The 13,134-nt window shown below is 37.7% G+C and overlaps 1 protein-coding gene across 1 annotated transcript in view; it reads left to right on the forward strand.

Moving 5' to 3' along the window:
• Ero1a (endoplasmic reticulum oxidoreductase 1 alpha) overlaps positions 1-11,499 on the forward strand; it is a 42,045-nt gene extending 30,546 nt beyond the window's left edge. Inside the window, exons 12-16 of the mRNA XM_075950321.1 lie at positions 6,527-6,773; positions 7,416-7,485; positions 9,078-9,164; positions 9,239-9,372; positions 11,276-11,499. Of these exons, the coding sequence (XP_075806436.1) occupies positions 6,527-6,773; positions 7,416-7,485; positions 9,078-9,164; positions 9,239-9,372; positions 11,276-11,336 (599 nt within the window). The 3' untranslated portion in view covers positions 11,337-11,499. The remainder of the gene's footprint in view (positions 1-6,526; positions 6,774-7,415; positions 7,486-9,077; positions 9,165-9,238; positions 9,373-11,275) is intronic.
• The last annotated feature ends 1,635 nt before the right edge of the window (positions 11,500-13,134 follow it).

Consider the following 13,134-nt stretch of genomic DNA (forward strand, 5'->3'; position numbering starts at 1 on the left):
TTATGGGCTCAATGTCCTTTGTTTATGGCTAGAAACCAAATATGAGTGAGTACATCCCATGTTCCTCTTTTTGGGTCTGGCTTACCTCACTCAGGATAGTGTTTTCTATTTCTGTCCATTTGTATGCAAAATTCAAGAAGAGGTATTCTTTTTTTTTTAATTGATATTTATTGATCTCTACAGTTTTTCTCTGATCCCCTCCCTGCCTTTCCCCTACTCCCTTCAGCCCTCCCCCAAGGTCCCCATGCTCCCAATTTACTCAGGAGATCTTGTCTTTATCTACTTTCTACTTCCATGTAGATCTATGTCAGTCTCTTAGGGTCCTCATTGTTGTCTGAGTTCTCTGGCATTGTGGTTTGTTGTAGTGATGAGGCGAGCAGGCCTGCTTTTCATCCCTCACGGCTAGCTTTACACCCGAAATAACAACACACAAATTGTATTCTTTTAAGCACTGCTTGGCCCATTAGCTTTAGCCTGTTACTGGCTAACTCTCACATCTTGATTAACCCATTTCTAATAATCTGTAGCACCACGAGGTGGTGTCTCACTGGGAAAGATTCTAGCCTACATCCGTCTCGGGTCAGAGAATCATGGCATCTGCCTCACTGCCTTCTTCCCAGCATTCTGTTCTGTCTTCCTCACCTACCTATGTTCTGACCTATCAGGCCAAGCAGTTTTCTTTATTAATCAACCAGTGAAACAGCAGATAGATAGAAGGCCCTCCTACACCAGTTTGTAGGCTGGCTTTCTTTGCTTTATGTTTAAAAACCACCTATGAGGGAGTACATGTGATAATTGTCTTTCCGGGTCTGGGTTACCTCACTCAAAATAATGTTTTCTAGCTCCATCCATTTTCCTGCAAAATTCAAGATGTCGTTATTTTTTTCTGCTGTGTAGTACTCCATTGTGTAAATGTACCACATTTTCCTTATCCATTCTTCAGTCGAGGGGCATTTAGGTTGTTTCCAGGTTCTGGCTATGACAAACAATGCTGCTATGAACATAGTTGAGCACATGTCCTTGTGATACAATTGAGCATCCTTTGGGTATATACCCAAAAGTGGTATTACTGGGTCTTGAGGAAGGCTGTTTCCTAATTTTCTAAGAAATAGTCCACTGATATCCGTTGTACCAGCTTGCATTCCCACCAGCAATGCAGAAGTGTTCCCTTTTCCCCACAACCTCTCCAGCATAAGTTGTCATCAGTGTTTTTGATCTTGGTCACTCTTACAGGTGTAAGATGGAATCTCAGAGTTGTTTTGATTTGCATTTCTCTGATGACTAAGGATGTTGAACATTTCCTTCAGTGTCTTTCAGTCATTTTAGATTCCTCTGTTGAGAGTTCTCTGTTTAGGTCTGCACTGCATTTTTTTTTATTGTAGTACGTGATCTTTTGTTGACCAATGTCTTGAGTTCTTTGTATATTTTGGAGATCAGACCTCTGTCTGATGTGGGGTTAGTGAAGATCTTTTCGCATTCTGCAGGCTGTCGTTTTGTCTTTTTGACCATGTCCTTTGCTTTACAGAAGCTTTTCAGTTTCCGGAGGTCCCATTTATTAATTGTTTCTCTCAGTATCTGTGCTGCTGGGGTTATATTTAGGAAGTGGTTCCCTGTGCCAATGCATTCAAGTGTACTTTCCACTTTCTTTTCTATGAGGTTCAGTGTGGCTGGCTTTATGTTGAGGTCTTTGATCGATTTGGACTTGAGTTTTGTGCATGGTGATAGATATATGTCTATTTTCATTCTTCTACATGTTGATATCCAGTTATGCCGGCACCACTTATTAAATATGCTTTCTTTATTTCATTTGATATTTTTTTGCTTCTTTGTCAAATCAGGTGTTCAAAGGTGTGTGGATTAATATTTTGGTTCCATTGGTCCTCCTTTCTGTTCTTATGCCAATACCAGGCTGTTTTTAGTACTATAGCTCTGTAGTAGAGTTTGAAGTCAGGGATTGTGATGCCTCCAGAAGTTCTTTTATTGTACAGGATTGTTTTGGCTATCCTGGGTTTTTTGCTTTTCCATATGAAGTTGAAGGTTTCTTCCGAGGTCTTTGAAGAAATTTGTTGGGATTTTGATGGGCATTGTGTTGAATCTGTGTTTTTTAGGTATTAACATTTTCTTGGTGTTTTCATGGATGTAAAAACATAATTGTTTGACTGTTGGGCAGTCAGAATCCACTTGTAAATGGCAGTGATTAGGAAGGTAGAAATTGTGTGCAGTTGAATGGTCCAAGTTGTTGAAGGAGCTGCGGCCTGCGTTCCTGCCATCCAGCTGCCTGGCTAGCTTATGCCCCAAAATAACAACACGCAAACTGTATTCATATAAACACTGCTTGGCCTATTTCTGTTAATGTGTGTAGCACCACGAGGTGGTGACTTACCAGGGAGATTCTAGCCTACGTCCATCTTGGGTTGGAGCTTCATCACGTCTTCCTTAGAGATGAGAGCTATGGAGTCTGAGCTTCCTCTTCCTCCCAGCATTCTGTTCTGTTTACTCCACCCACCTATGTTCTAACCTATCAGGCCAAGCAGTTTCTTTATTAATTAACCAATGAAAGCAACAGATTGATATGATATGACACTCCCACATCACCATGTATTACTCTCTCAAAATCATACACATCACATTGGAAATATTCTTTGTTGGCCATGGAAATTAAAATACACTCAAGAGCAGCACAGTTTGTTACCATATGAGAGCCTTTATTTATGTGCAGACTTCAATGGCTACAGCATTGTCTGCTGTTCTTCATGGTTTAGGATTCTTGTAGAAAGTCAAACCATGGTTGATTTTTTTCCTCAGTAACTTATTTCTTCTGGACTTGGGAAATATTTTACCTTTTAGAAACAAAATGGTAACTGATTTGAAATAGTGCTTTAAATTCATTAGTAATTTCAGATAGTCACTCAAACAATCTCCTTTTATTACTAATTATACATACATATGTGGGGTATGTGCATGTGAGTACGGGTGCCTTAGGAGCTAGAGGTGTCAGGTCCGCATGGAGTAGGAGTTACAGGCAACTGTGAGCTGCCATGGATTCAGGGACCTGAAGTTAGGTCCTTTGGAAGTTATCGTGCTCTTAACTGCTCAGCCACCTCTCCAACTTAGCAACTCATTTTTTTTTTATTGAGAAAAAAAAAATTTCCGCCTCCTCCCAGCCTCCCACTCCCCCCCCACTCCTCTCCCCGTCCCCCCACTCCTCTCCCTCTCCCCCCACTCCTCTCCCCCTCCCTCTCAAGTCTGAAGAGCAGTCAGGGTTCCCTGCCCTGTGGAAAGTCCAAAGTCCTCCTCCCTCCATCCTGGTCTAGGAGGGTGAACATCCAAACTGGCTAGGCTCCCACAAAGCCAGAACATGAAGTAGGATCAAAACCCAGTGCCATTGTCCTTGGCTTCTCAGCAGCCCTCATTGTCCGCCATGTTCAGAGAGTCCGGTTTTATCCCATGCTTTTTCAGTCACAGTCCAGCTGGCCTTGGTGAGCTCCCAATAGATCAGCCCCACTGTCTCCGTGGGTGGGTGCACCCCTCTTGGTCCCGACTTCTTTGCTCATGTTCTCCCTCCTTCTGTTCCTCATTGGGACTTTGGGAGCTCAGTCCAGTGCTCCAGTGTGGGTCTCTGTCTCTATCTCCATCTATCGCCAGTTGAAAGTTCTATGGTGATATGCAAAATATTCATCAGTATGGCTATAGGATAGGATCATTTCAGGTTCCCTATCTTCAGCTGCCCCAGGAACTAACTGGGGACCTCGCCTTGGGCACCTGGAAGCCCCTCTAGGTCCAAGTCTCTTCCCAACCCTAAGATGGCTCCCTTAATTAAGATATGTGCTTCCCTGCTCCCCTATCCAACATTCCTTTATCCCAATCATCCCGTTGCCCCAAGTTCTCCCCATCCTACCCTTCTCACTTTTCTCTCCCCATCTCCCCTTACCCCCCTCCCAACCCACCCTTAAGATCCCGATTTTTTGCCTGGCAATCTTGTCTACTTCCCCTACCCAGGAGGATAGCTATATGTTTTTCTTTGGGTTCACCTTCTTATTTAGCTTCTTTAGGATATCAAATTATAGACTCACTGATAGCAACTCATTTTTAATTATATATTTTGATTTTATGATTGTTGATATTCAGAAACTTGATTTTTAGCAAAACCCATTTTCTCTGTAAATATTTGATTTATTTTGCTTTTAAGAATGGGTTCCCTCATTTATAGAAAAAAAAAAACAGAAATAAATAGAAGAAAGTTGAAGCCATGCTCAGAGTCATGTATACTCATGACATTACATGGCAGATTAAAAGGTGACATTCAGATTAGTGAATTGCTACATTACTGCACTATAAAGATGAAGAAGTAGCGTGTTATTATGTTGTACATTAAATCATAAGTGTTTGGTGTTTTACATGCTCTATAAGACAGATTAGTGATCATCTGAGGAGACCCTGAACTGTCAAGAGAAACAGCAATGAAGCACTTTCTTCTATTTTTTAAAGTTTCAAAGGCAGACAGATCTTCAGTAGGGAGTACTTATATGACAATCAAATAAAAAGAGAATTCTCAAGGAAACCAATGCACACAGAATTTACAAAACTTATCTAAAGTCTGAAATTTAAATGGTGACAATAAATTATAGTTGCATATTATTGTGCCATGAATCAAATGATATCAGAAAAATATTATACAATACATAATCATTTACTTTTCTAGAAGCATTTATGCTTAATATCAGGGAGAGAAGCCAATATTATTTAACTTTCATCTGGGATGATCACTGGTCAATCAAGTCAGTACATGAATGTAAATTTATCATCCATATTCAGTAAATACATCCACTGTAGCACAATATATTTTGTATCTAATATCATTTACACAACAGATGAAGACGTGATGATCCAGGCTAAAGTTTTAATTATAGAAGACAAAATTATGCTTATGCTAGTGGATTAATAGCAGGTATGATTTCAGAGTGGATGTAATATTTATAAAAAATATTTTTATAAGCAGATACTTATTTTGAAATAGAAAAATAAGTCTTAATGGGAAAGAATAGGGAAAAGTGAAATAAAGTTGTGCATATACAAGGAGGGACAACTAAAATTAAGAGCAATTTGAAGGGTCAGAAGCAAATCTAAACTATGAGAAGCTTGTTAAATATATACTGTGTTGGATAGTTTTATGTCCCCATGACACAAGCTAATGTTGTCTGAGAGAGAGAAGCATAAATTAAGATATTCCTCCATAAGGTCAGATTGTAGGGAAGCCTGTAGGATACTTTTTCTTAGTTAGTAATGGGACTGGGCCCAGCTCATTGCAGGTTGTGTCATTCCTGAGCTGGTGCTCATCGGATCTGTTAGAAAACTGGCAAATCAAGCCCCAGAAGCAAGATAACAAGTAGCATACATCAGTGACTTTTGCATCAGCTCCTGCCCCCAGTTACTTTTCCTGTTCCTGTCCTGACTTCATTCAGTAGTTGACTGCAATATAGACTTATAAGCCAAATAAACTGTTTTCTCCTTTAAAAAAAAATAAAAAGGGTTCCCTGGGGCTGGAGAGATGGCTTGGTAGTTGGGAGGACTGACTGTTCTTCCAGAGGACTCAGGTTTGATTCCCAGCACCCACATGGCAGCTCACAACTGTCTGTCATTCCAGGTCCAGAGGACCCAACACCCGTGGTAAACCACCAATGTGCATAAAATAAAAATAAATAAATTAAAAATAAGAATGGGTTCCAGAAGACAAAATTCTTACTATAGAATTTCTAAATTTTTATTTATTTATTCATTCATCCATCTATCTACCCATCTATCATCTATCTACCTATCATCTATCTGTCTGTCTTATCTATCTTCTATCTATCTATCTATCTATCTATCTATCTATCTATCTATCTATCTATCTTCTATCTATCTATCTATATCTATCTATATCTATCGTCTATCTATCTATCTATCTATCTATCGTCTATCTATCTATCTATCTATCGTCTGTCTATCTATCTATCTATCTATCTATCTATCTATCTATCTATCTATCTATCGTCTGTCTGTCTGTCTATCTATCTATCTATCTATCTATCTATCTATCTATCTATCTCTTTTCAGTTTTTCAAGCAGAGTTTCTATGTATCCTGGAACTCGCTCTGTAGAGCAGGTTGTCCTTGAAGTCAGTGAGATATGCCTTTCTCTGCCTCTTGAGTGCTGCTGAGATTAAAGGCATGTGCCACCACTGCCCAGCCATTTTTTTTTTTAATTTTTTATGCACGGTCTTAGCTTTATCTGTCCTGGCACTGTATGTAAAACAAGCTGGCCTTGACCTCATAAAGAGTCACCTGCTTCTGCCTGGAATTAAAGGTGTGCACTGCCACGTCTGGTTTATAACAGAATTTTTAAAGACTTAAAAAAAAATTTCTTGGTTGAATTAATGTATTTTAAACTACAAAATGAAATTACCTTTTATAAATATGAATAGCCCCTTATAATTAAAATGGAAATTACTCATCTGTACACTTGAATCACTTAACATTCTTCTTAGATACTTGGCTGGAGAAGAAGTGGGGCCACAACGTGACGGAGTTCCAGCAGCGCTTCGATGGGGTTTTGACTGAAGGCGAAGGCCCAAGGCGACTGAAGAACTTGTACTTTCTGTACTTGATAGAGTTAAGGGCTCTTTCGAAAGTGCTCCCATTTTTTGAGCGCCCAGATTTTCAGCTCTTCACGGGAGATAAAGTTCAGGATGCAGAAAACAAAGCGTTACTTTTGGAGATTCTTCATGAAATCAAGTAGGTTCTGTGTTCTACAACATATACATTAGCATAGAGACAAGGGGTGGTGTCCAAAGGAACTGCATTATTTAGTTAGAGCAGGAAACCATCTTTAAAATAATATAACTATAGTTCTGTTCATTGGACTTTAGAACTTTTTGTTTCTTTGAGATGGTTAGATTCTCCTGCTCAGCCTCCTAGGAGCTGGGAAATAGGTGTTTATCACCATACCTGGCCTTCCCATATCTAGAGTTTCTTGGTTTTACTTTGACCTGTGTAACAACTTTTTTTTTTTTGGGATGAGTTTCTCCATAATTCTGACTGTCCTGGAACTTGCTTTATAGTTTCAAGTCTGGCCTTGAACTCAACTGCTCCACCTGCTTCTGCCTCCTGAGGGTTGGGATTAAAGGCACCACCACCTGGGTATTTTTTTTTTTTAAGTTCTTAATACCAGCATTATTTTTATTTGCGCAGTCTAAGTTTGGGGCCAGACTTCTAATGCACTTAGCATTTAAATTTGAGGATAAGTATTTGTTTGCATTTTTGGTGTTACTGATTTTTGCTCTATTTTAATTATTTATCACTGACCAGTAAAATATATTAGCATGACTTTCGATACTTATAATACACGAACATGACCCTTCTCTGTTTAAAACACAGGTCATTTCCTTTGCATTTTGATGAGAACTCTTTTTTTGCTGGGGATAAGAATGAAGCACATAAACTAAAGGTAATTATACTTCAGCCTGTTGAGTATGCGGGTGTGAGCGGAAGACCACGGATTCCTGGAAGAGAGATGGATTGGGACGGGAGCTTGGTCAGAGCACTGGCTTTCCATTGAGGAAGCTTTAGTGGCCTTTTGCTCACGAGGGTGCCTAATAAATAGGTGTGCACTATGTGTTCAGAACTCTTACGAGTAGAGCTAGAGTTTCACCTCGGTGTTTCTTATTGTTCCTTATGAAATAATAAATATCAAGGCATCATAGCACCCCACAAACAATCTGAATGTCAATTAAAAAATAAATTAAAAATATAAATAGGTATTTATACTTAATAACAAATCTTGACTTCTAGCTCAGCAGGTTGAGTATGTCTGTAGCACTCTTCTCTGCTTCTCAGCTCGATAAAAGAAGCTAATGTAATTACCTTGCAAAGAAAGTTCCTTTTGTACATTCTGTTGAGATGAGCTGTTCCTGATTGCCACCTCTTTCCTCTTCAGCTTGTACCTCAGTGGTTAGACACACACACACACACACACACACACACACACACACACACACACACACACACACACACACACACACACACTCTTACTTACTTCCAGGGACTGCAGAGTGAGGGGGAAGGAAGACTTTTCCAGCCTGGTCTACAAAGCAAGTCCTAGGACAGCCAGGACTGTTACACAGAGAAACCCTGTCTCAAACAACAACAACAACAACAACAAAAAAGAACCAAGCAAACCAAAACACAGAATTTGCTGCTGTTTTTAATATGCTACTTATTTTTAGTTCACTTGCTAGTTCTTTGGAGTGTATTTTGACATCAGCTTTTTTTTAGACTGTACAAATTAGAAATATTTCTCACAGTGTTTCAATTTGATCCAAATTCCAAAACATTTGGCTTTTATGTGTTTTCAAGTTTAGGTATAGTTTCTATAGGGAAAAAAAATATAGAAAAACTAAAAAAAAATTGTTGCTGATTTACTTTTAAAAGCTTTCTGCTAAACACAGATGTGAACATTGTTCATAAATTCATTTTGCTGGGCAGTAGTGGTACATCCCTTTAATCCCAGCACTTGGCGGTGCATACGTGGCTATTAGATTTTGTTTATCAGTACTATCAGTAGTAAAAAAAAAAATCTGAGTGTTTCCTCTAATTCCAGGAAAGGACAGCTATAATTTAACATTATCAGAGGTCACCATCCTCCTTCCTCCCTTCCTTTCCCTTGTTAGATACCGTCTAATCCCACAACTTCCAATATTGGCATATAAAACTAAATACTTAGCTTTCTTTTCGGGTAGCGTGGGTTTGGAGTGAGATAGGGCTGGTTTCAAAATATACAGGTTGCTAGGGGAATGAATTTAAGCCTGCTGCCTAACAGTCTGAGTCTTTTAAAGAAATGCATGAGGGGTAGATCAGAGTAGTTTGGATTTGTGGGAAGATTCGATGCTAAGAAGGACGCTGGTGTATAGTAAGGCTCCGTGTGTGCTGCTCTGTTTGGTGCTTTTTGGTTCACTGTCCATGGCTAGACACACAGAAAACAATTCTGAGTTGATTGCATAAGTATACAACTTACATAAAATTTTGTTACATTGTTTTTAGGAGGACTTTCGACAACATTTTAGAAATATTTCGAGAATCATGGATTGTGTTGGTTGTTTCAAGTGTCGACTGTGGGGAAAGCTCCAGGTGAGTCTTGCTCAGTCTTCTTCTTCACTCTTTGTTGAGACGTTTTCTTATTTGTTTTCTTCTTTCTGTTTTAGACTCAGGGTTTGGGCACTGCTCTGAAGATCTTGTTTTCTGAGAAACTGATAGCAAATATGCCAGAAAGTGGACCAAGTTACAAATTCCAGCTAACCCGACAGGAAATAGTCTCATTGTTTAATGCATTTGGAAGGTTAGTTTTAATGTACTGAAATTGTTTCTGCTAGCCATCTAAGTCTGATGTTAAGAGGTACATTTTCAGATAAAACTAGGGATGTTATTTTCAGTAAAATTATCTTGTTATACAATCATATGATCTGATAAAATACCTTAAGAATATACACACATACAATTACTACTTGATTATTTCCATCTATTGTTGTTTATATTCCTATTTAACTTACTGACATTTGGGTACTGTTAAATTTGTACATTTTATTATAATTATTTTGTACATTTGTACATACGTACACGGTATTTTGTTGTTTTTTTTCTGTTTTGAGGCGAGATCTCACTTTGTAGACCAGGTTGGGCTTGAACTCAGATCTGCCAGCCTCTACCTTCTTCCTGGGATTACAGACATGTGCCATCAGACCCAGCTTATTGTAATTATTTAAAAGCATTTTATTGGTATTATTTTTGAAGGGTATGAGAAGTCACAAATATTTCTATGAACTCAGCATCATACAGAAAGATTAGTAATTCTTCAGAAATAATTATTTCCTGTCAGATGTTTTGAGAAACAGCATGAGAAATGGAAGATACATCAACAGTTTGAAATGTGGATGGTGTTTCCTGCTGGCTCATGTTGATTCTCGGACTGACAAACCTCTCTTCTTTCTTCAGTGCTGGGGATTTACCCGTAGCATGCTAGGCAGCATTCTCTCATCCCCTCAATTAACATTTTCTTTGCTTTCATTTTCTTTTTTTTTGGAACCCCGTCGGGGAATCGAACCCCGTGCTTTCATTTTCTTGTTCTTCTTGTTGTTCTTCTTCTCCTTCTTCCTTCTTTGTTTTTTTTTTTTTTTTTGAAACAGGGTTTTTCTGTAGTTTTGGAGCCTGTCCTGGAACTAACTCTTATAGACCAAGCTGGCCTTGAACTCACAGAGATTGCCTGCCTCTGCCTCCCAAGTGCTGGGATTAAAATGTGTATGCCACCACTGCCCGGCTTCAATTAACATTTTTAAGGACTGCATTTTTTTTTTCACTTAAATAATATCAGCCAGGCGGTGGTGGTACGTACACACTGGGAGGCAGAGGCAGGCAGATGAGATCTCTTTGAGTTCAAGGCCATCTTGGTCTACAAAAGCTAGTTCCAGGACAGGCTACAAAGCTACAGAGAAACCCTGTCTTAAAAACCCACAAATAAAATAAAATAAAAAATCAAATGTTTTAGGATTGAAATAATTGGCTTTAAAAATTCTCTAGCACTTAGGATCTTGAGTGTACAATGCAATCGTGTGTTTTACTTTTATCGTAGTGGAGAGCAGAGCTGAAGTGCATGTGAAAGGGAACGTGCAGAAATATAATACAGAACAGATTTTACTTTATATGAAAATTGGTGAAAACATTTGGGTCAAAATTGGTTTTTTTCAGTCTTTATTATAAAGATCAATAGCTTTGATTTTTGTACATTTAGTAGTAAATAAAGGTATATTATTGTATTCTTATACTCCTGGATATTTAAATACTTATTTTAATGTTTCTACATTTCCATATTTATATTATGTATGTGATACAAATAACATTATAATGTATACAAATACATTAATGAATAACTAAAATATCTAAGTATTTTGTACTTATATACTTAAGTATTACATACTGAATACTGATTGCTTTAAATACTTTAATGTAGCTCTGGATATTTAAAATATACATCTGTGTAATTTCATATGTATATATTTTAATACTCCAGTATTAAAAGTTAGCTTGTATTTTGATAATATTATCTTAGGCTTGCTTAGGATTTAAGTAGATTTATGTACCTTTCAAATGATTGAATTAACTATTTTAAACTTTTTATATACTCTAAAAATGAAAAATCACAGAAAATTTTTGAAAGTGTTCTTAAGTGAAGTGTTTCTTGGTTACAGGATTTCTACAAGCGTGAGAGAATTAGAGAACTTCAGGCACCTGTTGCAGAATGTCCACTGAGGAGGACAGGTTGGAACGCGCCTGTTTCTGGACATGGGAGGCCAAAGAGCTGAATCTCTCTGAGCAGCCTGACTGCAGTGGCCCTCTCAAGCCAAATGTTTCTATAAAGCTGCTTTTGTAAAAGGAGAAATACATTGTTTTAAGTAAATGACATTTTTAAAAATTGTGTTCATGTTTAATATTATTGTGAATAAAAGTAGTATTTTGATAATGTACAAATTTTAGTACTAGACAAAGGTAAGATCACCAAATTCCCATAAGATAAAGGTAGGTGAATGATGTCTTTAGCCTCTCGAGCTAGAGCTGTATTTAAGAAGATGTGATAAAAATAAAGCTAAGGTCGCTGTGACAAGTGATTGTAAAATTCTAAGAGGCTCACCAATAACCTATGGTCATCAGCCTAAAAACACGATGAATTTTCATTTGCCTCGTTTGCAAAGAAAATACTGAATTCCCAGTTAGATTTGAATTTTAGATAAGCAACTAGTTTTCTCTTAAGTGTATGTTGTATGCAGTATTAGGGCCGTATTTATACTAAAGGTGATTAATTTGTTTTAAGTTCAGGTTTAACTGGGAGGCCTGTGTTTTCCTGGCAACCCTAAAACACACTGGTATGAAACATTCCTTTTAGAGTTATGTAGCTATGTTGATTGTCCGTAGAGAAGTAGAACAACTCAGGCACAGGAGATTTCTGAACATTGTAGAAAGATGAATAGATTATATATTTATTCACATAATACTTCCCCTAATAGTAAATTTTGGGGAAAACTTTATTTTTATATAATTTCAGATTTACAGAAAAGTTTCAAAAACAGTACAAAAAAATCTGTTTTACTCAAATTGATTGATAGTTGACATGTGTTGTGACTGCTCATCCCGTCCCACAGTGGGGACTGATCCAGGACCTCAGGCATGCTAGGCTAGCCCTCCCCACCCCAGCTGTGTCCTCAGGCCCTGCTCTATCTTCTGTGTAGACATCGATATCCTGTTTTTTATTTATTGTTTGAGAACTAGTCATGGACATCCTGTGTTATTCCAAAATACTTCCGTGTGATGTGCAGTTATTTCCTAAAAATGATTTTTTTTGTTTTTTTAGGGAAAACCAAACCTTATAAATCTTCGCTAAACTAGTAGAAGCCTTAAAATAAAGAAACATATCATGTCCTAATCACCTAAAGTTTAAGTGTTGTTGCCTTTTTTTTTGACCCATGTAATCATAGGGTATATAATTCATGTTTTTAATTCATGAAACTGATTTCTTTTGCCTCCATAAAATGGAACTATAATTTTGATAGGTTTTCATTAGTGGAAGCTTTTCACTAAGAACAATATTTGAAGTGGCTTAAGAATTTACATCACATAGCAATTATAAATTATAAATGCTGTATACCTCAAAGTTATGCCCCTTTTATATCATATATAATGTCTGAGCAGTTAGGATAGGTTGAGATGTCACATAAGAGAAGCAAGATTTATATATGTATGGTTAGAAATGTCACTTTACACTGCTTGTATCTTCTCTGTCTCTAAGACTTGGTTCAGTGCCAGGTATATAGTTGGTGTCTAGTGTTCGTTGACTCAATGTGTAAGTATGTATTTAGTATACTTTAAATGAATGTCATATAACTATGTTTAGCAATGTGTCCTATTTTCCCCCCTTTTGAATAGGGAAGCAAATGAAAGTCCATATTCTTGGGGACTTGTAACTAAGTGATCAGCATATACAAGGGTATTTCATCACCCATTCTTGTTCTTGCTGCTTCCACTTACTGCCTCCCACTCGATTTGCCCTGTGAAC

The sequence above is a fragment of the Microtus pennsylvanicus genome, chromosome 15, assembly GCF_037038515.1.
Source record: "Microtus pennsylvanicus isolate mMicPen1 chromosome 15, mMicPen1.hap1, whole genome shotgun sequence".
Classification (NCBI taxonomy): Eukaryota; Metazoa; Chordata; class Mammalia; order Rodentia; family Cricetidae; genus Microtus; species Microtus pennsylvanicus.